Source organism: Chiloscyllium punctatum, chromosome 10, assembly GCF_047496795.1.
Source record: "Chiloscyllium punctatum isolate Juve2018m chromosome 10, sChiPun1.3, whole genome shotgun sequence".
In the NCBI taxonomy this organism is placed as follows: Eukaryota; Metazoa; Chordata; class Chondrichthyes; order Orectolobiformes; family Hemiscylliidae; genus Chiloscyllium; species Chiloscyllium punctatum.
In genome coordinates, this window is record NC_092748.1 from 48,776,503 (window position 1) to 48,802,300 (window position 25,798).

Sequence of the window (25,798 nt, forward strand, 5' to 3'; positions counted from 1 at the left end):
CTAATCCCTTGTCTTGTTAGCCCTCCCCAAAATGCATTGTGTCACAGATTTCCAGGTTGAATCACATTTGCCACTGCTCTGCCCAAGTCTCCAATCCATTGATATTGTCCTGCAGTCTACCATTATCCTCCTTTCTATCAACTACCTTATTAATTTTAAAACCATCATTGGAGATAAAAATAGTTGAATTGTTAGAATTGGATTGACAACCTGAGATTGCAAAATGACAGACTGAGAGTAAGCAGGGGAAAGTACTTTAATTAAGAAAAATATTCACAGCCTCACTACTCTCTGCATGAAGAAATTTCTCCTTGTCTCAGTCCTAAATGGCCTACCTATTTCTGAGGACTGTGGTCCCTGATTCTGGACTACTAAATCATCACAACCACCCATCCTGTGTTTGTCCTGCTAATCATGTTAGAATTTGATAAGTTTCTATGAAAACAAGAATAAAGAACAGAAATAAATTATATTACTCAATACAATAAGAGGAGCAGATGGATCTGAATGCAGAGTTTCATAAAACTTTAACATTGGTTGAATAGCGTTTAAAGACTATCCTGAGACACTTGGGGCTTCTAGGATTTGTACGAAGAGGGATGAAAAGCAGAAACAAAGTAATAACATGGACTGTGTAATCCCTCAACCCTCAAAGGAACTCTCATCAAATCCAATCTTGAGAGGATGCCATTCAGGCCTAAGAAGGGCAAATTGAGAGAATCTCTAAGGTTACTCAAGAAAACTGTCAGACATTTCACTTTGACAAAGTAATTAACTGAAAGGCTCACCCTTCCAGCAGAGTTTAAAGAGCAGCAGAGGCCTCAATATCACACCCACCCATAGTGTGGCAGATATTTAAATGGAATGTGTGAGATGAGGGTGCTGAAATTCTTGGGTTGGGATTGCAGTAAAAAGGGATTTCTGCATGTAGAGTTCATTTGAATCTGCATTGTGTAACATTGCATTTTAGATTCTGATGGGAGAGTGTGTCTTTCTCTCAATTATTTTGTCAAAGTTATGTCTGGGAGAGTTCTTGAGTGACCCTGGGGATTCTCTCCACTTGCACTTCTAAGACCTGATTGGAAATCTGTCATGCTGACACTCGATGAGAGTTCCTTTGAGGGTATTTATGAATTCTTCCTAAAGCAACTCAAGTAAAGATTTCACATGTGAACTGTAAGAGGCATTTTTAAACTTTTGCAGATCTCTCTTTTTCTTCAATTGTGATGAAGCTTTATTAGGGGAAGCAATGGTGTTGTGATAATTTCACTGGCTATTGATCTGGGCACATGCTTTGGATCCCTCCGTGGCAAAGGGTGAAATTTGAATTCAATAAACACCTGGTTTTAAAACAAAATAGCTTAATAGTGATCATGTAAACACTGTCGATTGTCTTTAAAAATCCAATCTGGTTTACCACTCTCTTTGGGTAAGGAAATCTGCCATGATTTACCTGGTCCAGCCTATGTATGAATCTAGATCCATGACAAATGTGGTTGATTCTTACCTGATCCCTGAACAATTAGGGATGGCTAATAAATGCTGGCTTAGCCAGCAATGCCCAAATCTCATGAATGAGTGAAAAGTAATGTAGCTTGTCATTGAAATGCACCAATATCTCTAGCTCCTGAGAAAAAAAAATGTTTCTCACATAACTCTTATCTAGCCTTACAGGCAGAAGCTGTTGACCATTTCACTAATATAAAAATTATCCTCATCCTATAATTTGGTATAAGATCTATAACCTGCTGTGAGAGTGAATTCCATTAAATTTAAGGAATTCAGTCCCACAGAGGATTTAACTGGCAGCACTAGGGTTACAGAATACATTTTTTCAGGTGGAGAGTATTCAATCATTGGCTACTGTACAACCTAGAAACACCAGTACGAGAGCCAAATATTGTAGGTGCTGGAAGTGCATAACAAAAGCAGAAACTAATGGAAACACTCAGCAAATCAGTCAACTGCGAGAGAGAAAGCAAGTTAATATTTAACATTTGATAGTTTTCATGACATTATCCTGAAACAAATCTTGTTTATCTCTCTACAAATGCAGGATACTTGGTGCATTTTCTATTTATTTTATTTCTGGAAATACTTGTCCGTGAGTACATATCCAGAATGATAAATGTTTCATTTAAAGGATTTCTAATTAGTAAACACAAAATCAAATATATAGAACTTCATTCTTCAGAAATCATATTGTATGTTTAGCACTACAGCACATACAATACCGGCAAGATAGACTGTGAAGGAAAATGTAAAGCATTTTCATTAATATTCTGGAAAAATGAATTGAAGGTGCATCAACATATATCTACCATTGCATGGTTTCTAAACACCTTCACTGTCTGTGCAGTATGATGTATTCAACACAGTAGTAACATTTCCAATGGTGCATAAGTATTAATAATTTTAATTGTCAACTGTGTCAAAATGAGTAGAACTCTTGTCTTTGAGTAAGAGATTATGGACTAGGTCTCTCTTTTGATATTTTTCCTAATCAACCTGTTCAGCGATGTTTTGATGCACCTCCAGAGCAGGCATCCTGGGTGAGAGATAGGGGTATTACCACTAAAGCTCCCTCTTTAGGACATGTGCACAATGATAAATGTAGTATTGAGAGATTAGTGCACAGGGTAAAAACAATGACTGCAGATGCTGGAAACCAGATTCTGGATTAGTGGTGCTGGAAAAGCACAGCAGTTCAGGCAGCATCCGAGGAGCTGTAAATTCAACGTTTCGGGCAAAAAGCCCTTCATCAGGAATACAGCTGCACCGTCAGAGTGCTTAAGCATCACCCTCTTAAGTAGACATAAAGATGCCACGACACTATTTTGAAGAAGAGCAGGGGAGTTATCCTTGGTGTCATGCCTGATATTTGCCTCTCAATCAATGTTAAAAATAAATTGTATGGTCATTATCACGTTACTGTGTGCAAATTGACTATTGTTTTCCTACGTTACAATAAAGGCTTTGCTTCAAAAGTGCTGTAAAGTGCTTCAAAATGCTTTGAGATCATGAAAGATGCTATATAAATGGAAGTCTTTCCAAGTATATAGCCATTCAGACCCAACTCCTGTTGCTAAATTGAAAGTTGTTTTGAACTTTCTCCCTCTTGTAATAATTATTGTAACTCTAGTCAGTCAATTCTGAGTAGGAAAGAATTTTGTAAATCTCTGCTTTTGTTTACAGTCTTTTAAACAAATCTATTGAGAAGCTAATTGCTACAATATGAGGAATTTACTTTGTTAGTTTTTGCAACAGAAAGCAGCTGCTATTCCACTTTTGCAAAATACATGTAAACCATTACAGTTGTATTTATCAAATTTTACTCAACATGTAAAATAGTTGTGAACCAAAATTAGAATTCTTTTGTAGCATAATTTCAGTTTTATGCTTTGCATTGAATCTTTCCTTTCAATCATGCAAATTGTTGTATAAACAAAACACTGAGGCATTGGATTGCCCCAAGCTGTTCAATTATGTTCCATTAGAACAAAGCTCAATATTATAAGTGGGAAGATAATGTGTCACGGTATGCCCATGAATAGAGAGCCAAAAATGACTTGCTCAGTATAGTAACAACACCAGTAGAACAATTATATCCTTCGGCAGTGGAAGATTACAATCTTTGTTTACATAATGTTATTATGAAAAATTATGGGTGAAATTTTATACCGTCCTGTCACAGGGCTGTCAGTGGTTATTGGGTGGGACTGGGGAGAGTCCATTTTAGCAGCATGCCACCATCTACTCACATCCATAAGTACTTTACCCCGTGGTGGGGGAGATTTCCGGTATCTTACCTGACCTCGAGCCACTTAATGATTCAATTGCAGGCCTCCTTTTGATATTATGCCAGTGGCAGGGGCCTTTTAAGCAGACTGTGGTGAGGGCTTTACATTGGAGGCAGCCCCCCTTTCCAAAGTGCAGCACCTCACACTTATCTAAATTAAACTCCATCTGCCTCTCTTCAGCCGATTGGCTCATCTGATCTAGGTTCCATTGTACTCTGAGATTATCTTCTTCACTGTCCTCTATACCACCAATGCTGGTGTCATCTACAAACTTACTAACCATACGTCCTATATTCACATTCAAATCATGTAAATAAATGATGAAAACCAGTGGACCCAGCACCGATCCTTATAGCACATCGCTGGTCACAGGCTTCCAATCCAAAAAATAACCCTCCATCACCACCCCGTCTCCTACCTTCAAGCCAATTTTGAATCCAGTTGGCTAGTTCTCCTTGGGTCCCTTGTGATCTAACCTTACTTACCAGTCAACATGCAGAACCTTGTTGAACACTTTGCTGCTGTGCATATAGACAACATCTATCACTCTGTTTCATCAATCTTCTTTGTCACCTCTTCAAATACTCCAGTAAATTAGTGAGACATAATTTCCTATGCACAAAGCTAGGCTGACTAGCCCAAATCAGTCCTTGCCTTTCCAAATGCACATACATCCTGTCCCTCAGGATTCCCTCCAACAACTTGCCCACCACTGATGTCAGGCTCACTGGTCTGTGGATCCTTGGCTTTTCTTTACCACCTTTCTTAAATACTGGCACCACATTAGCGAACCTCCAGTCTTCTGGCACTTCACCCATGGCAATACAAATATCTCAGCAAGGGGCCCAGCAATCATTTCCCTACCTCCCGAAATGTTCTGGAAAACACTTGATCAAGTCTCATGGACTTATCTAACTTTATGCATTTTAAGACCTCCACACCTCCTCTTCTTCTTCCGAACTCTTGTTAACTCATTCTTAAAGACCTCTCATTTTCCAACAGTCCCTTTACTGAGAATAGCCTTCCCGAATCAACTTTTGCAAGTTCCTGTCTACTGCAATAAAAATTGGCCTTACTCTAAATTAGAACTTTAATATTTTGATCAGTTATATCCATTTCCATAACTATTTTAAAACTAATAGAATTAAGACCACTTGCCCCGAAGTGCCAACATGTCAATCATCCGAATCCTTTAAGGTTCTAATACATGAAACCACTTAGTCATCAGTTGTAAAATAGTGGTGAAGCTGATAGAAATTGGACACCAGGGCTGTCAGTCAAATAGACTTGGGACTGTCAGCTCCAATGGATGACTGAGCTCTCAGTCAAGTCTCAGCATGCTGTGTATTCACAACTGGACAGTCAGTGTCAAAGTCTGAAAGGGAAAGTAAGCACCAGAGAAAATTGGTCTCCTAATTTTACACTGAAATTGTAACTAGTGACTAGTGTTTGCATCCTGTTTTGGTAGTGTTAAGGAAACTTTATTCTGTAGATTGCTTTGTTGCAACTGATCTCAGAGTATTTGATAATACTGTATACTGTATCTGGAATAGGAAAATGTTATGTTTTTTCAAGTTCTGTTTTCTCAATCTCTTGCATTGAGGCCACAGAATAAAACACCAACAAAAGGAAGTGTGTGGCATTTTGGGATATGGCTGATTTCAGGAAGGAATTAAAAGAGAAAGCTTACTATTTGAATTTGAGCAATTGAAAGTTGCTCATAAATCAATTCTCCAGGCTAACATTTTACAACCTCAGACTATAAGCCCCCACAACCCCCTCCGACCCCAATTTTTTATTTGCATCAGTTTGCTCTTAGTGGAGCTGAATATTTTCTGCTATTAACATCTACCATTAACACCTAACCTTCACCTCTATATCACTTATCCACTGCAATCAGTACTTTCTTTGTCGTGTTTTGTGGGGGAAGCCCTTATGTTCCACATATTGATCCCCCACATTTTCTACAGAATTAAGTCACTTTTCAACCACACTTCAGTTCTGAAGAGTCACATTGGACTCAAAACAGTAGCTTCATGGTCTTGATTTGACTAATTATCATCACATATACCCAGGTACGGGGAGCAGACAGGCAGATCATACCATACAAAGTGCATTAGGGTATTAGACCAGAGTGAAGAATATAATGTTATGGCTGTAGAGAAGGTGCACAGAGAGCGAGATCAAATTTAAAATTTGAGAGGGCCATTCAGAATCTAATAACAGCGAGGAAGAAGCTGTTGTTGAATCTATTCGCACATGTATACAAATGTCTATATCTTCTAAACTATGGAAGAGGGTGGAGAGAGTATAATTGGGGTGGGAGGCATCTTTGACTATGCTGGTTGCTTTCCAAAACAGAAAGTATAAATGGAAGGCTGGTTTGTGCCATGGACTGGGCTGTGTTCACAATTCTTTGTAATTTCTTGTAGTCTGAGGAAGAACATTTCCCAGGCACGCTATGATGCATCCAGATAGATGCTTTCTTTAGTGCATCTCTAAAAATTGCTTAGCTTCCTTGTGGACATGCTGGATTTCCTCAACCTCCTGATGAAGCAAAAATGTTGTTGTGCTTTCTTGACATTGTACCGACGTGGATGGACAAGGACAGATTGTTGGTGATGGTCATTCCCAGGAACTAAATATTCTACCATCTCCAACTCAGCTCCATTCATGCAGACAGGGGCGTGCCCTCCACTTCGCTTCCTGAAGTCAATGACCGGCTCCTTCATTTTGTTGATATTGATGGAGAGATTGTTGTCTTTACACTGTGCCAGCACTCAATCTCCTTCCTGTATTCTGTCTTGTCACCGTTTGAGATCCACCCTATGATGGTGGTGTTGGCAGCAAACTTGTAAATGGTATTGGGCAGAATTTGGCCGCACAGTTGTGAGTGTATAAGGAGTATAGTCGGGGGCTGAGTACACAGCCTTGTGGAGCACCAGTATTGAGAATTATAGTGGAGGAGGTATTGTCACTGCTTCTTACCAATCGCAGTATATGGCTCAGAAAGTTAAGGGTCCAGTTACACAGGGGGAGCTGAGACTTCTACGCAGACCTTCATTGAGTTTTTCTAACACTTTCTGTTTTTACATCAGCATCTTTTACTATTGACTTATCTGCTGTAAGGGCAGCACAAAGGTGATTGTTTAATGTTTAATTTATTTCATTGTTACATAAACTCAAGCAACGTGACTGAATAAAGAGCTTAGTAATCCTTTTGATAATTCGCACATGATATTCCGTACATCTGATCAGGTCTGGAAACAGGCATCCATGACAAATGTTGCTGCCAATTTGTAATTTATAGTTTTATACCTGTCACTAGCAATCTTACTTTTGGCATAATTACCTTCGACTCTCATTTTCTACAGTGCAAATACATTACCATAAAATAATTAAAATATCATTTAAATCAATTACTTAGGACAGAATATTAAATTTTCTAATGCTGTGGAGTTGAAGAAGGAATATGGAGAAGAACACAATGCACAGTCACTGGTGGTATTCCTACTTCAAGCAGTCTTGACAGAGAGAAGGTCAACATAGCTAAGACTATCCATCCAATCCTTTTTGAATATTTTATATTTTTAAAAAAATTAATTTGACATTTTCTTTGTTTATAGTGCTCCTTAAAGTTTATCAGTTTGATTTAGTTGGTTCAATTTGGTTTAAACTTGCTGAAAAGAGTAGCAGAGAAGTCCACCTGGTAGAGGTGGATAGCCACTTGAGTCCATTAATGGCGCAACTGATATCCACTGCCACCAGGTTCTTACCAACAGTGACCAGATCAATCACCAAGGCCAATACCAGTTAGTTAATTGAAGGCAGCCTCCTAGTGGAAGATCAAGGGTCACAACAAAGCCAATTCCTGACTGCGGTTTGCAGGAATGCAATGGCAACTGCCATGGTCACAACCATCCCGGGGAAGAGTGCTCTTGACCCACAGCTGTGATCATGAAGGATTTTTGAGTCTGACAGGAATCCCTCATTTTTGGATGTCCTTAATAACCCCAAGCCCCTCTTACTCCTGTCTGAGTATGACAGCAAGCCCACTATTAGCCCTCCACTTTGCTGGCCATCCCTACGTCCCATTAATTGGGGATTCCAAAGGAGATTTCTTTGTTGTCTTCCTCTGGGACAGATTGTGAGTAAATTTCTGCCATGGTTTCCCGACCCAGAATTAGGGTCCTAAAGTCATAGAATTGTACAGCTTGGAAACAGACCTTTCATTCGAACTCATCCATGCTGAATAGATATCCTAAATTAATCTAGTCCTGTTTGCTTTGAGACCAATGTTGGGTACTCAGCCCCACCTGGAGTATTCATCCTATAATCACTAAAAAAGAGTTGACCACAACCTATTTGTGCCAAGGAACTTTTAATATTGGTACAGTATTAAAATCTGTAAATAAATGCATAACCAGAAATGTGCTTTTACTAAAAGTGTCATGGATTGTAATTCTCATGAGATCTATTATTAGTAACCACAGTGCATACTCAGGGGCAAGGCATGTTAAAATTAAAAAGGAACTATTATTAGATTTTGTTTTATTGTTAACTCAAAAGGATTGCAAAAGCTTTGGCATAAATTAAAAGTGTAGTCTTTGCAACAATATTAAACACCTACCTGGCACACTCGTACCAAAAGCATAAAAGCTCAATAATCATGCTTGATGGGGAATATACAGTGCAGGGCCATGTCACTGCATTATTTTATTTTTAAATGTTAAACTGATTTCTGACATCAAGGGCATGGACACAAGTGAAATAAAAGCAACAGTATATTTAATAGCTCTGGTTAAACAGGCCAAACATGATAATACAATTCCAATGTGCAAAGAATGTTTGGCAGTAAATTTGATAAACAGAAAAGACCTCATTATAAATTTTATTTTCTTAGGTGGCAAAGGAGAGAGAATGATAATATATTTTATATGGCTGGTTTATATGATTTGGATTGCGTTGCCTGAAGGTAACTTCCAAAAAGGAATAGCATAAACAAGTGAAAGGAAAACAATTTCAGACTGATGTAAGATGGGAGAGGGATTAATTAGTTAGGTCTTTCAAAGATCTAGCACAGGCGTGATGGGCTGAATGGCCTCCTTCTATGCTTATGATTCTAGGACTTACCCCTTGAGAGAAGCAGCAGATTCGCTTGAGGCTGAACCAGCAATCGTGTTATGGTTGGCAACAAAGGCCACTAAGAGACAATTCTAACCAGGGAGAAGGAGGTGAGTAGATAGTAGACTGATGCAGTCACCAAAGTGGCAAGAGATCTGTTCTGCTAGGTACCCCAGCCCTGTGGTTTTCCTGTTTAGTGTTCAATTAATTAATTACCTAAGCCGTACACCCTAAAGCTCTTTATTTGTTAAATAGTGTCACTGTTGTAACATAGGAAATATGATAGTCAATTTTCACACAGCAAACTCACATCAATAGTGTATAAAATGAAAATGTAAGGTTTTTTTAAATCAGAAAGTAGAAGCAAACGCTTCATTTCCACCTGTAAAAATGACCCTGATGAGCTAATCCAGTATTGAGTCTTGGAGCTCAGCTAAATATTCACAATGAGGCATCTGTAAACTGTATCAATGGAAACAGCCAGACATCTGTTCCTCCAGATGGCCTCATCATGAATGATTGACATTCGATTGTTTGACATATTTATGCGGTTATAATAAATCATTCTTTAATGTTTTTATTTTTATTTGAGCAAATTAAAAAACTGACTAAGGTAAAGCTTCCATTATTGATATTGCAATAGCTGTCTGATTGAAACTTTTATTGGGCTGTCAAAGGGAAATTTTTGATTGGGTGTTTTTTAAGTGCTTTTCAAAACTTAACTTTGATGTTTGGTTCCATAGTGGGTGAGTAGGTTATAGGGAATGGAAAGGGACATGGAAGGAATAAGTGAGGCATGGAAGTGGGAGTTATTGGGACATGGAGGTGGAGAAGGTAATTGAAGAGGCAATATGAACGTGGAGAGAGTGTGAACACCATGGGCAATGCTGGGGAGCTGAGGAAAGGACATCAGTGATTGGAAGCAGCATGGGGAGTGAGCAGGGGTTTGAGAGAGTGTAGGAAGTGAGAGTTAGAGGGCAAAACAATCATTAATACAACTATGGAAACTCAATAAATCATCTTTAAACCAGTGAGTGTTAGCACTTGCCCGTTCTTATGGTGGTTTTTGAGTTGCTTCTGAATCAATGGGGCTAATTCGTCCTGCTACCATCTCCAAAGAAAACATAATCTGAACAGGGCTATTTAGATCCAGGTGACCATTTCCCAATTCAAGCTTCCTGCGTTAATGGCAAAAATCCTGTATATGTCAGATCATAGATATGGGAGCATAGTAATGTTGCTGGACTAATAACCCAGACACCCAGGCTAATGATCTGAAGATACAAATCGAAATGTTATTTTGGCAGCTGGGAAATTTAAATTCAATTAAAGAAATCTAGAAAGAAGCTAGTATTCTTAGTCATGACCATGAAACTACTGGTTAGTCAATAGAAATTAGGGAAGGAACTCTGCCATCGGTGCTTAGTCCGGACTCTGTGTGACTCCAGACCCATTGTTGATTCTTATGAAAATGATTCAAAGACTGTTAGGCATGGTCAATAAACACTGAACCTGCCAGTGATGCCCACGTGCTATGAATGAACAAAAATAATATAAGTGAAAGATATTCTGAAGAAACAAAATAACACATGATGGTCGAGTGCAGCTGCCTTTTTATTTACTCTTGGTACGTCTTTGATATTGGTGACTGAGATGAAATGATAATATACATTCAAATCATGCAGGAAAGGAACCTGATGGTGTTCCCATACACTGCTGATCTTATCCTTCTAACCAACAATGGAAAATTACATTTATAAAGTATTGTTAATGTTTAAAAAGATATTTTTCAGAGATGTAAGAAAATATTAATGTTGATTGATAGAAGGGTAACAAAGACTTGCATTTGTATTGTTTTAACCGAAAGAATTTGCTGTTGGTCATTTTAAATCAGGCTTCGCAAATGGGGTTTGAGGAAACGGACCAAAAACCTAGTTTTAAAGAACCAAAGGAAAAGAAATGTTTAAAACCTACTCCTGTTATACACAGGAGAGGAGGACAGTTCATCTCTCTCTTTTGTCCATGACATTATTAATACATGTCAATTCTTCATTTACCTTGTCAATCTTTCAAATGCATGCAGTGCACTATCTCAGTCATTTCTGCAGCTTAAAGATTTTAATTCACAGGTTTTCATGATACATACCTTCTTGGGGTTAGCATACTAATTTGCAGAAGACCACTTTTAACTACTTAATCAATATAATTTAACACTTCACAGGAACAGCAGTAAAGTCATTGATTGTAATGTGATCAGATACAACCAGGAAAAGTTTGGGAGAGAGCACAGACTACATAGAAACCAAAAGAACTGTGGATGATGTAAATCAGAAACAAAAACAGAAGTTGCTGGAAAAGCTAGCAAGTCTGCAGCATCTGTGGAATGAAACCAGAGTTAACATTTCGGGTTCAGTGACCCTTCCTCAGAATTCCTTCACCCGAAACATTAACTCTGATTTCTCTCCACAGATGCTGCCAGACCTGCTGAGCTTTTCCAGCATTTCAGTTTTTGTGCAGAATATATAGAACCCTGCAACTTCAGGCTATCATATATCCTTTGGGTAAGTGCCTATCAACTCATGACCAGCAGTCTTAATTTCATGCTGAGTTCTTCAACTAAAGCCTACTTTTACAGTGGTGCTGAGTACGGCCACTTTCTAGCTCCTCTGCATGAGGGACAATTCACATGGTACACAGTTATGTCCATTAATTTGAAAGCAGCCCCAAATGTTTACGTTCACATTTCTTTAAATCTAGTGGCGATAAGGGATGTGGGAATTGACAAGCATAAGGCCTTTTGTTGGAGTAACAATATCCAATCAACATTAAACTAGACCAGCAACAACCAGGCAGTCAGGCTTTTTTTTGATATGGACAATATCTGACCATTTCATACAAGAATGACTGATACAGACATGCCCATTCAAGTATCATCAGGTCAACCTAGAACAACAGAAAAATAAACTAGTCAGAGGATGTGACATTGAGGTGAACATACTCCAAGTTAATGTACTATAACATGATATTTGAACACATGGAAAATCCAAAGATCATGAAGTAGGAATCCTTTATGCTACTGGCATCGAGTCATTACAAATATAGATATAAATTAAGTTTAAACCAGGAAATATTTTCAGCATTGACATGGAATGAAATTTGTAGTTCACATGAGGTGGGTTGTCCTGCTATTCCTTCTTCCGATTGCCCCTCCTTCCTCCAAAGACACCTTTTTATCCCCCAGAGAGGATCTGTTTGACTGTTCCAACTGCCTTTCCTTATCGCTATTGCCTGCTACTGCTACTCCAGTGCCATTTGCTGGAAGTTATCATGGCATTTACATTCTAAATAGTCCATCATTCAGATCCTTTTCTTAAAAAAGAATAGATATGGCCTGGGGAATTCTCAATGTTGCATATCTTGGTTGATGATTCCAGTTGCTGTGACAGTGGTAAAATTATATCTTCATCAAAACAGAGGTGTTAACTGAGCAATGCTTTTGAGTCTTAAGCAATGGCTCTATTGCCAACAATACTAGGGGGGAGAGAAGGTATATATTCCAGTAAGGTTGGCCAAAGAAGTAATGTTGTAATGTGTGTTTTGCAATTGAGAGAGCTTCAGTATGCAGGATTTGAAGGGACTGCAGCTTTTTGTGAAAGAAAATAGAATTTGGAGAATTGGCTAGATTATATTCTGCTACTAGCAGCTTTAGGAGTAATTTATTGTTCTGGACTATGCTAGTAGTTTCTCCTCTAGTTGTTTTCAACAGTGTGCATTTTCAATCCAAACACAGAGGAAGCCATAGAGCAATGCTTCTCAAATGTTTTCCCACAGTGACCCCATTTTGAGGCTTGAAAATCATCATGACATTTCAGTGAGAACTGTGACAGCAGTGGCCTGTTAGAATGGGAACACAGCTGATGTAGCTTGGCCTGGTCCTAATGGCAGCCATTACCAGCTCAGATGTCACTTGGTCTCCCAACCACGCTCACTTTGGGAAGTCCTGACTGAGAGCGTAGTTTCACGTGAACTACTAGAAAGAGGTTCATAGGGAGCATGGAATACAGCACAAATATGGCAATAACACTCACAGATGCCACATAATACCTAATAAGGATTTACAGGTTAGCAGGTTAGAAACCAGGGATTTTTAAAATAATTGTTGATGTTACTTGTTTGAAATTAACATTGTGTGCCTGGAATGAATGAATGGTAAAGCATATGTTCTTGAGGTACGAATGTTTTTTTAAAAATTGATCTGTAAGTGTTACTGGTTTCTACAGACTTTCCACTTACATTGAACAATGAGAGATAGTTTAGATTTTCTTTTCCTTTCTGTTCCAATGAAGAGTTAAATTAGACTCGAAATGTTAACCCTATTTCTCTCTCCACCCCAGATGCTGCCAGATCTGCTGAGTTTCTCCAGCACTTTCTATTACATCTAATGTTTTATTTCAAACCTCCAGCAGACAGTATTTTGTTTTTATGTTAAACTAAATCAGTTTGGATAATGGAACCCAGCTGAGGAGAAAGCCCCATCTAGTCATTATAAACAACTAATCTGGAATTAAAGTTCATCAGCTAGCCATGACCATATTTAGTAACAGGCTGGTTTGTGAATGGAGTTGTGTGATAGGAGATGCTAACTGTTAGTTTGAAACAAAGATACTGCTTTCCCAGAGTCAGATAGAATGTGAGTGGTTAACTGTGAGAAGAGAACTCGTTACTTTCTCTCCCTCTTCCCAGCCATTCTGCAAGTGTGTGCTCTGACTGTGTCTGGCCAGTTAAACACCTTAGGCAAACTCTTCAACAGCTCCTGACTTCAGAGGAAAAGTCAGGGATTGTCCATCAAGCCCTTTAACTGTCTCAACGTAGAATCTGGAAAAATCACTCAGTACAGCCTGAAACCAACCAGTGCATCAATCTAAAGGATTCATTCATGGTTGACATTCTCTTAGACACTCATAATCAATTTAAACAATGCCCACCCTTTGGCCTGTAAATCCTTGGATGAGTGTGGGAGTGCGAGTTGGTGTGATTTTAGTTTGAAATGCTGGAGTGCAGTTCATAGGAGGACAGATTTTAAGCACAATAAATAATATTACCCTTTTTTTAAAAAAAGAGCTTTCTTCAAATCTGTCTGTGTCTTTCATAGTCACAGCACTTAAAACATTCAAATACTCACTAAAGTGACAGGCAAATTATTATTAGAATACCCATTGGGTCAACCAGGAAGTTTGTAAGAGGTGCAAAGAGAGAGGGACAATTCTCCCATTTCTGCCCTGGCCAGAATATTGTTGTAAAAAAGATACAGAAACCCTGGACAGCAAAATAGAAAATCTGCAAGTATAATACCAAAAATGTGTGGATCAGGGGTGACATAATAGAAGTCTTTAAAATTTTGAGATGCTTTAGTTGAGTGGATACATATGTTTCCTGTTTGGGGACGAGCACAACTAGTGGCTGTCATCAAGAAATCCAAAAGGGAATTCTGAAGAAAGTCTTTGCATAAAGAGTGGTGATAATGTGAACTTGTTACATCAGGAATAGTATAGATGCATTCAAGTGGTAGCCAGACAGGCATCAAAGGGAGAAGGCAATAGATGGTTACAATGATAGATATGGATGAGAAAAATTAAGAACAGGCTCAAGCACAGCTTACACACTGTTCTTCTGTCTGTACATCTAGGAGACCTAGGTTCAAGTTTCATCTGTTTCAGAAGTGTGTAGTAACATCACTGAACAGGTTGACTAGAAAAGAAAAAACTTTTTTTTTTAAACACTGTCATGGACTGGTTGGTCAAATGACCTGAACTGTGTCCGAATTAATCTAACAGAAAAGTTTTTTTTAACCAGTTTGCTCAGGTTAAACTGAACTGCAGGTTATAATCACACACGTAATACATTATTTTTCCTACCTGGAATTCTGTTTCTTTCAGTCACTAAATCTCTTAACTTTTGGCATTAATCATTCCATTTGGAGAAGTTCTTCACTTGAAATACACATCTCAACTTCTAAATGGCTGTTAAAAATGCAGGGCAGAAGTGTTCAGCACAGGTTTTTGGAAGATTAATTTGCATTCCTGGAAAAATTTGAAGGCTAGAATAGGATTTCTGTATATTCAATATATATCCCTCAATATAATAGTGAAAAACCTACCATAGGGTCGCTTACAGCGAAACAGATGATATGCTGGTTTCAATGACAGGAGTATTAAACCAAATCATAGACAATGCATTATCTGCCACTGACTTGGAGCTGTACTAAAGTTGCTTGTCACTTTAAGCAACCATAATTGAATTGATGTAATTAGGCACAGTAATGTCAGAATGTAATTGTCTCATTAGGAAAATTAACAGATTAAAATGGGGTTGCTACTTTCAGGTTGTAGCTCAGTGGCACCCAGTATTTATGATTGTTTTACTTTTGTAACTATAAATGACAATGGAATACAATGCCATGCCCTGGCAGACCACATATCAGGGCATCATAGGATATGTGGATAGGGCAGGAAGATAGAATTAAGCTACTAGGTCTTAGAAGATGGTATGGGTTTGAGGGCGACTTCTGTTCTTGTCTCTTATTTGTTTATATGTTCTTATGCTGTAGCAATTGTGAATTATCTGGGACTTCTCCACAATCAAATTCAATTCCCATTAAGTTTCTGCCACTCTTCCTCCAAAATGGCAGATCAAGAAATTTCCAAGGGGCTTACAAATGGTCATTTTTAATATATCGCTATCAAATTCCCATTATGAGGATTATTCAGAAGATATGTTGTATGAAGTAAGTACAAGGTACCTACTGAAGTCAGTTGAAAGGTTGTTGATAAGAAATAAGTATTTAATATAAATCTTAAGAAAATACACGCAACTAGTGGTGGCATTTTATGGTTGTGCAATAATCTTTTGTTTCTTAATGCTGTTTGAAGTATGACATAGAATGTAAGATGTAACACTTGAAATACGACAGTAAAGCAGAATGACGACAATGTACTACATTATTATACAATTTTCAAAACAGCAAAATATCCCAAGGTATTTCACAGGCCAATTCTTAATTAAAATTTAACATGTGAGGAAGTAATAGGATATATTACCAAAACTTTGTCAAAGAGATAGGTTTTAGAGAGTATTCTAAAGGAGGAGAAAGAGGCAGAGAAGAGGAGATAAAGGGCACATTCAGTTACCAATATTCCAGCAATGAGAATCAGGTACGTACAAGAGAACAGAATTGGAGGAATGCAAATACCTTGGAGATTTGGAAGGCAGAAGAATATTGCAGAAGCAGGGACAGCTGAGGCTAGGAAAGGATTTGAAAACAAGGATGAGAATTTTGAAACCAAAATGTTGCTAGACTGGGAGCCAATGTAGATGTGAGCGCAGAAGTGACAGGCAAAGAAGACTTTGTGCAAGTTAAACTATTGTCAGAAAAGTTTTTGTATTATTTTACATTTACAGAGAGTGATAAATTAAAAGTGCACATGTGGAGTGGACTTTTCTCTGCTTAGCAGAGTCTTGGGCCTTTGGACTTTATGTGGGTCCTCAACTCAATGATCTTTGGATTATGGGCACCTGGGCAAACTTCCCAGAGGCAACATATTATTGACCATTTCCAGGAGCTATGTAAATTTAGAATGGTGTGTTGGCAGTGCAGGCAGGATGGGTAATCAGAATTGGGGATAGCCGGCAACTCCACTAGGAAAGGTGAGTACTGCTGATGTAGGTGCAAAACTACAGGAGTCTCTCAAGATGAAACACCTTCTTTGAAGATTTCTTGAATTGTTAAGCGTGGCCACTACTGCTGGTCACTAAGAATGTTGAGAAATCCACTTGACAGGATGGAGTGCAGTTGCAGCTATTGTCCTCTTATTCCAGTGGCTCAGGGTGGAGTGTGGGATGGGTTAGAGCAGGTCACCAGGAAGTGTATCCCAGTGGTTCAGGGTGGAGTGTGGGATGGGTTAGAGCCAGTCACCAGGAAGTGTATTCCAGTGGCTCAGGGTGGAGTGTGGGATGGGTTAGAAGGTCATCAGGAAGTGACCTCTTGGCACAAGTCAAGATTTTACCTCAGTGACTGACCCATGCAGTATTGGGAGGATCCCAGTTACATCACCAACTTTTACCTGACTAGCACTTAATTGGTACAATTAACTAGGCAAAAGTGAGGACTGCAGATGCTCGAAACCAGAGTTTAGATCAGAGTGGTGCTGGAAAAGCACAGCAGGTCAGGCAGCATCGGAGGAGCAGGAAAATCGACGTTTCGGGCAAAAGCCCTTCATCAGAAATAGAGGCAGGGTGCCTATCTAATGCTGCTGGGCAGGCAGTCAATGCCAAACAGTTCAGGAAGCAACATGTATGGAACAGTTCCAACACAAGGTGTCCTTATTGTTTCTGATGCCTTCTCCATAGCTGTCTCCATGGGATCAGGAAGACTCCGTCCTGCACTTAACACTTTGACTTTATCGAGTTACATGTTTATTTAAATTTCATGGATTGGAAATTTGTTGGGAATGAATGTTGAATTCTTAAAGAATGAAATCATTTTCAAATGGTATATCTCCAATAGTCATCTTCAGTAATCCCTAGATTTTATCCATGTCTTCAGATAAGTTTTCAAGTCTCCTGTTATGTTATGTCTTATTTGTAAGACTTGGCCTTAACTGAACCACTTGTTGGAATTCTGTTGTTTGGCCAACTCAGTTATCATCCATTACCAACAGAAGAACCTTAGTTATTATTTCTTGGTTTAAGAATGTTTTGATTAACTTATTTAGGTGCAATTTAATAACATTTGTTCTATCCTATATGCATTAGTATTATTTATTAACTTGTGTTTTAATTTATTTGATAATGTTTCTCTGTTAGAAAACATGTAGTTGAAAGAAAACTGCATAGAATGTAACATGTCTTTCTTGACAGCAAGAAGATTGGAAGAATTCATCATTAATAGTATTCATAAAGATAATGAAGATGTGAACTTTTACATTAGAATAGACACACACTTCATTTTGTAATATTTTGTTGTTAAGCATAATAGCTAGCCAGAAAATAAGCTGCATCAAACAGTGCCAGCTCGGTTAAATTGACCCAGTTATCAGATCTGCACTTAAAAGCTTGGATTTGTGCTTTTAACATGAGGTAATCCAGGATTTTACTACAAATCAAGAGCTTCTGCTAAAATTTATCCCTCATACATAGAATTATGAAGTGGTGTCATGGTGTTGTTGCTCGTTTTCTGATGATGGTTGATGGGGAGATAGTTGAGCTGTGGTTTACAATCTCTTAGAGTGTACAACTGTAGTGTACATCTCAAAGGCATGAAGATTGTTACAATGTCACGTGTGTGTTTAAGCAAACTTGGATCATCCATTACATGATCACTGAGACACATGTGCCTGTCTGTTTAAATAGATACAGAATTCAATCTAAACTGGCTCTTGATTATTCATCAAATTCTGCAATATCAAAGGAGTAGCCCCTTAAACTCTCCAATGGAACAAAAGAAGTAACTAGCTCTGTATGAAGATTTTGTTTTCAGAAGATGAGGAACAATAGAACACTGTAAGACTATTCGCCTAGTGCCGAAACATACATAGGATACCCTTTCACCAAGAAACCAGAAATTTTGATGACTATGCATTATTCTAAGGGCTATGATTACTTTTAAAAATAATCAGTTGGGCTGTCACCAACAAGGTGCACCCAGGTCTAATCTGAGAGTAGTGCAGAATGAAGCATAGTGTTAAGTATGATAATATTTTGAAATTTAAGAAATGTTTGGCATTGAGTTGCTCACTTCTACCATTATAACTCAGACAACATGAGGTTTAAGAGCCTACTGGATTGCAAATAGCAGATGTGGCTTAATCATGCATCATTTTTGGGCCGTTTCCAATGTCCTGCTCCCACCTCCCCCCACCCCAAAATGTTTCATAAAACTTGCATTCATAATGGCAGCATTGGGAATGCTACAAGATTACACTGCTTATTAAGTCATAGCTTCCACGAAGGAGAAGAAAGGAATTTGATTTATATAAATACTACAATTTAAAGTTGTTTGCAACCATTGAATTATTGTACTCACTGCTGTTATAAGGGGAATACAGCAGCCAAAATCCCACAAAATCCGTAGCCAATTAATCTCTTTTTGGTTGAGGGAGGAATATTGGCAAGAATATCCATAGTTCCTACTCTTCAGTGACCCTGTGGGATCCTTAACATCCATCAGAATGACTGGAAAAGACAAATGGGGACTTGTTTTTTGATTTGATTCAAAGGCTGCCACATCTGAAAATTCCTTAGTACTGCTTTGGAGGGCTACCTAAATACATCTGCTAAAGAACTGGGTTGTGGCTTGAATCCATAACCTCTGTCTCAAAGGAAATTACACTAGAAATTGACATCTAACCTGACACTGAATATATTTTCTGGAACCTTTCTCTGTTTAAAAAATTATATACAATCAGGCACTCAAATTCTTTTCCAAGGAAAATTTCCTGTTATAGATTCATTCTGCAGACCGCTAATAAATAATCCTGCCACACAAAGCTTATACATCTTCAAATTGAAGTTTGAGGTATAGCAGATCAGTGAACTGGAGGTAGACAACATCTTGCCTAATTAACTTCTATTCTGATTCAGTTTAAGGTGCCAAGTTATTCCAGTTGCTTGGAGCTGGGTTCTTGATTGTTTCTTAGGCAAGGAAATTCAGTTGCAGCCAAACAGAAAATAATATGTTTTGTCATTATCCTTGCAGTAGTGACCTAAGAAAAGGTTCAATAGCAATGACTTAAATGTTCATGGTGACAGTGGCAAGAGCTTGACATGTAATGGTGGTAGAGAAAAACAGTGCATTCCTCAATTTCAATAGTCCAACAGAAATGTCTATCGTAGAATATAGGCTGACATCCTTTAATCTCCTCCATGAAATGTACAACATTCCCTTACTAAATTCACAACTGGAGAAGCAGCAAATGCTAGTCTGGACTGTGAATCGTATTTCGGATGGAAGACCCTTTGAAAATGTGCCCAATTTTCATGCCTTTGGATGAGGAAACATTCAATTATTTAGGAACTAGCTTTGGGGCAGAGAAATTGTAGGAATGTGAACTGATAGCATAAAAATCCCCAAGCAATAGATCTGGCCGTGAATAGCATGACATGCCATTCTCAAGTACACTACGACAATAAAAATGTCTAATCTTCCTCCTGCCAGTTTCTGAGTATTAACATAACATGCTCTGATGATTTCTGAATAATTAACGTTGTTGAGTTTACAGTAATGGAAAGCCAAATACTTAAACAGAACAAAGAAATGTATTTGATTTTTCTCTTTTTTGAAGTGTGTTGTGATAACTTTAGTGTGACTGAAGTTCCCTTCAGAGATTCATAGATCAAAGCACCTTGATATAAATCATTATGGACTTGATGGATTAAATCAGAACAACTATAATAGGAGTTAGTGTAGAGGATTAGATTTATTCATACGCCTTCTTTAGCACCTCATCGAATTTACATTTACAGCCATGTTCTGCAGCATGGTCAAATTTGCTTTGGATGTCACGATCCTGAATTTAGAACCATGTGCGTGTCCTGAGCAAGTGTTTGTTGTGAAGCCATCCATTAATACAATTGAAATGGACTCTTAATTGACTATCTTCACAATCAGTTACAGGTGGTAATGAGGGAAGGGGGAGGTATTTCCTGAGACACGAGGGCCAATGAGAGGCCCTACAGTATCAGTCAGCGAGCAACCCCACTGAAAGAGATGGGTGCAGTTGAAGCAGAAAAGTGTGAGACCAACATTGGAGGCACTTTTGAAAAACTGTTGTGAACTTAAACTTAATGAAAGGCACTCAGCTTGAACAGGATAGTCAGCCAGATGATTTTTGGGAAACGCAATTAATTTGTAGCTTCAAATTCAATTTTAATCCCACCTAAATTCCACAAGCTATCTTGATAGGCTTTGAACCCATGCCCTAGAGCATTGTAGCCTTTGAGTTACTAATCGACAAATACGAGCACTGCACCTCCTTAAACCTATAGATTAAATAGCAATGTAACATTATACAAACTAGGATTGTGTTGCCTGGAATTTAGAAGGTTGGGGAATGATTTGATTGAATAGATAGTGTAGGTAGAGAAACTGTTTTCACTATTTGGGAATTCTGTATCTAGGAGGCATAGTCTAAATGGGTGAAAGTGAGGATTGCAGATGCTGGAAATTAAAGTCGAGAATGTGGTGCTGAGAAAGCAAAACAGGTCAGGCAGCACCGAGGAGCAGGATTCCTGATGAAGGTCTTTTGCTTGAAACGTTGACTCTCCTGCTCCTCAGAGGTAAAAACAATGACTGCAGATGCTGGAAACCAGATTCTGGATTAGTGGTGCTGGAAGAGCACAGCAGTTCAGGCAGCATCCAAGTAGATTCGAAATTGATGTTTTGGGCGAAAGCCCTTCATCAGGAATAAAGGCAGTGAGCCTGAAGCGTGGAGAGATAAGCTAGAGGAGGGTGGGGGTGGGGAGAAAGTAGCATAGAGTACAATGGGTGAGTGGGGGAGGGAATGAAGGTGATAGGTCAGGGAGGAGAGGGTGGAGTGGATAGGTGGAAAAGGAGATAGGCAGGTAGGACAAGTCCGGACAAGTCATGGGGACAGTTACTGAGCTGGAAGTTTAGAACTAGGGTGAGGTGGGGGAAGGGGAAATGAGGAAACTGTTGAAGTCCACATTGATGCCCTGGGGTTGAAGTGTTCCGAGGTGCAAGATGAGGAGTTCTGGTGGTGAGGGAGAGGCGGTGAAGGAGGCCCAGGACCTCCATGTCCTCGGCAGAGTGGGAGGGGGAGTTGAAATGTTGGGCCACAGGGTGGTGTGGTTGATTGGTGAGGGTGTCCCGGAGATGTTCCCTAAAGCGCTCTGCTAGGAGGCGCCCAGTCTCCCCAATGTAGAGGAGACCGCATCGGGAGCAATGGATACAATAAATGATAATAGTGGATGTGCAAGTAAAACTTTGATGGATGTGGAAGACTCCTTTAGGGCCTTGGATAGAGGTGAGGGAGGAGGTGTGGGCGCAGGTTTTACAGTTCCTGCGGTGGCAGGGGAAAGTGCCAGGATTGGAGGGTGAGTTGTAGGGGGGCGTGGACCTGACCAGGTAGTCGTGGAGGGAACGGTCTTTGTGGAAGGTGGAAAGGGGTGGGGAGGGAAATATATCCCTGGTAGTGGGGTCTGTTTGGAGGTGGCGGAAATGTCAGCGGATGATTTGGTTTATGCGAAGGTTGGTAGGGGCGTTCTGTCCTTGTTACGGATGGAGGGGTGGGGTCTGAGGGCGGAGGCGCGGGATGTGGACGAGATGCATTGGAGGGCATCTTTAACCACATGGGAAGGGAAATTGCATTCTCAAAAGAAGGAGGCCATCTGGTGAGTTCTGTGGTGGAACAGGTCCTCCTGGGAGCAGATCCGGCGGAGGCAGAGGAATTGGGAATACGGGATCGCATTTTTGCAAGAGGTAGGGTGGGAAGAGGTGTAATCCAGGTAGCTGTGGGAGTCGGTGGGTTTGTAAAAAAATGTCAGTGTCAAGTCGGTTGTCATTAATGGAGATGGAGAGGTCCAGGAAGGGGAGGGAGGTGTCAGAGATGGTCCAGGTAAATTTAAGGTCAGGGTGGAATGTGTTGGTGAAGTTGATGAATTGCTCAACCTCCTCGCGGGAGTACGAGGTGGGGCCAATGCAGTCATCCATGTAGCGGAGGAAGAGATGGGGAATGGTGCCGGTATAATTACGGAAGATCACTGCTCTACATAGCCAACAAAGATACAGACATAGCTGGGGCCCATACGTGTGCCCATGGCTACCACTTTGGTCTGCAGGAAGTGGGAGGATTCAAAGGAGAAATTGTTAAGGGTGAGGACCAGTTCGGCCAAACGAATGAGAGTGTCAGTGGAAGGGTACTGTTGGGGATGTCTGGAGAGGAAAAAAACGGAGGGCTTGGAGGCCCTGGTCATGGCGGATGGAGGTGTAGAGGGATTGGATATCCATGGTGAAGATGAGGCGTTGGGGGCCAGGGAAACGGAAGTCTTAGAGGAGGTGGAGGGCGTGGGTGGTGTCTCGAACGTATGTGGGGAGTTCCTGGACTAGGGGGGATAGGACAGTGTCGAGGTAGGTAGAGATGAGTTCAGTGGGGCAGGAGCAAGCTGAGACAATGGGTCGGCCAGAGTGGTCAGGCTTGTGGATCTTGGGAAGGAGGTAGAACCGGGCAGTGTGGGGTTCCCGGACTATGAGTTTGGAAGCTTTGGGTGGGAGATCTCCTGAGGTGATGAGGTTCTGTATGGTCTGGGAGATGATGGTTTGGTGATGGGGGGTGGGGTCATGGTCGAGGGGGCAGGAGGAAGAGGTGTCCTCGAGTGCTCCTCAGATGCTGCCTGACCTGCTGTGCTTTTCCAGCACCACACTCTCGACTCTAATCTCCAGCATCTGCAATCCTCACTTTGGCATAGGCTAAATGTTAGATCTAGACCCCCTCCAAACAATTGGAAGTTTGGAAACACCTCCACATGTAAAGGCTGGTAGAAGTTTGGAACTCTGTTCCATAAACAACAGTTAATTCCTGGTCAAATGATAATTTTAAATCTGAGACTGATAATTTTTTGTGAACCACAGATGTTAAAGATCATGGGCAAAAACAAAAATGTGGATTTAGGTCACAAATCAGCCATAATATCACTGAGTGACACAGCAAATTGAAGGATATAAATGATCTGTTTCTGTTTCAGTGTTATAGTGAATAGCTTTATTCTGATGACACATTTGTAGAAAGACTCGTGAGTGCAGGCAAGAGGTAAAACCACATTTCCAAGCATCTTTGTGCCATTAATTGTTTATTTTAGTAATTTTCAGGTAGGCAGTTATCTACCTGAAATATACTGTGTATGACATCATATAATCATATCATGTTGCTATGTTAAAAAGAGATTGGCTGTTAAAATAATAGAATTTCCCCAAAACTATTAAGTGTACTGAAATACCACATACACTGTATCAGTTCAAGAAGGCAGCTCATCACCACTCACTGACCTTGCCAGCGACCCCCACCTGAACAAGTGAAAACATATGAACAAGTGAATAGGTATATGAATAAGGTATCATTGTCAGACATGGAGCCTTGTCATTACTTCAGGAAAGTTGTGTCACCACTGCTTGGATCAAGTGTTACTTCAGTCTTTCCAGTTTCAGTAACTATCTACAGTTTTTCTGTAATCTGCCACCTCAATTAAAAGCTTGGCACACAGGTGGGACAGACCAACATTTAAAAGAATTTTAGTGAACATTTTTATTGTGTTTTTTCAGGGGACAAACTGAACAATTTTGTCGGAGGTTCAACCCTTTGAAACAAATGTTCTCAGTTTGGTGCTTATTTTTAAAGAATCAACATTTAGCATTCACTTGAAATGAGGTATTTTATAAATGGAATATGTAACCTGATATGATAGTTTAAAAAGTTTTAATGCAATATCTTTCTTATTCAGATTAAGATGCCTTGTGAAGCAAATAGAGAAAGGTGAGATTAATGTGACCGACTTAAAGAAAAATATCGAATATGCAGCCTCTGTGTTGGAAGCAGTTTACATTGATGAGACAAGGTGAGTTTCTTTTGTCTTTTAGTTGAAAACCTATATGGCACAGTGTGCATTTGATTTATGTATATACATTAAAACACAATTTGTGTACGCATTGATGATTATTGCTAACCTCATGCTTACAATTCAAAGAAAATTTTTTTTCTATTTTGTTTTCTTGTCCTATAATTTCAAGTAATGTTTTCTGTTTTCTTGCCTCTGAATATCAAGAGATTATGCACTCTCATTCTATTTTCTCTTTCCATTTATAACTAATTGATGGAAAGCCAAGTGTGGGATGTGTAATTTGTGTGCTGGATGCCCTGAAGTGGAATATCTCCCTTTTAAATTCCTTTGTGTGCCATTTTAGTGCACCATTTAACATTATTCCATTCAATTCCTGTCTGTGCTATTTTAATACAGTTGTTAAACTAATTAAATTAGTCTAACAACTGTATTACCAGGAAGAGTAGCCAGGAATTGCAGCAGTGTGCTATAACATTTTTTGATCTCGTTATTCTGCTAAAGAAATAAATTGTGTAGAACTAATTAAACAGTGCACTAAACCATTTTGAGAAAAAAGGACATTATTTGTGTGTCAATATATTAGGACTCATTTTTGCTTTTGCCGTTGATAGAAAATGAGCACTTGTACAAGCTGCTGAGGTTTCTTTATAACTGAACGTCAAGCAAAGAAAAATTAGAAGAAGTGTATAACAGATAGCTGATCCAAAACCATCCATTTTCTACAATCATTGAAAGTTAACTCAGCCTATTTTGTCGAAAGCCATGATATGTATTGTTCTGCTATGTATCATCAAAAAATGAGTTGCTTATCTCTGAAATTTATGTGGGTAAGACGGTGTAAAAGAACTTTTCACCGTTCTGCTGCACCTGCTATAATTAGTTCTAGAATTTTCTCAGTCTTGAAGAATTTCTTTGTACATATGTGTATATCTGGATTGATTGGCAATCAGGCAATGAATTCGCTGCTGATAAGTTTCCCATACCTTTACTGCATGAGAACCCCAAACCAATAGCTTAGTTCTAACCGAGCTACAAGGAAGAGTAGCCAGGAGTTGCAGCAGTGTGCTATAACATTTTTTGATCTCGTTATTCTGCTAAAGAATGTTTACAGACCTGAGGTAAGTAAATCATTAACTTATTTCAGAAACATCTTAGTGTACACTCATCTAGTCACAAAAACTGCAAGAAAGAACACAATCATATAACATTTGCAATAAAGTACAGTCTCATGAGCATAGCATACAGTC

The 25,798-nt window shown here is 39.3% G+C and overlaps 1 protein-coding gene across 6 annotated transcripts in view; it reads left to right on the forward strand.

Annotated features, from left to right (window-relative positions):
• The window catches only part of pde1a (phosphodiesterase 1A, calmodulin-dependent), an 811,397-nt gene that overhangs the window by 699,430 nt on the left and 86,169 nt on the right, over positions 1-25,798 (forward strand). For 5 of the 6 annotated variants that reach the window (XM_072579068.1, XM_072579063.1, XM_072579064.1 and 2 more), the window contains one exon: positions 24,435-24,548. In XM_072579068.1, coding sequence (XP_072435169.1) covers positions 24,435-24,548 — 114 coding nt within the window. Of the gene's footprint in view, positions 1-8,936; positions 9,035-24,434; positions 24,549-25,798 lie in introns of those variants that run through there. The other variant, XM_072579066.1, reaches the window with a different exon arrangement.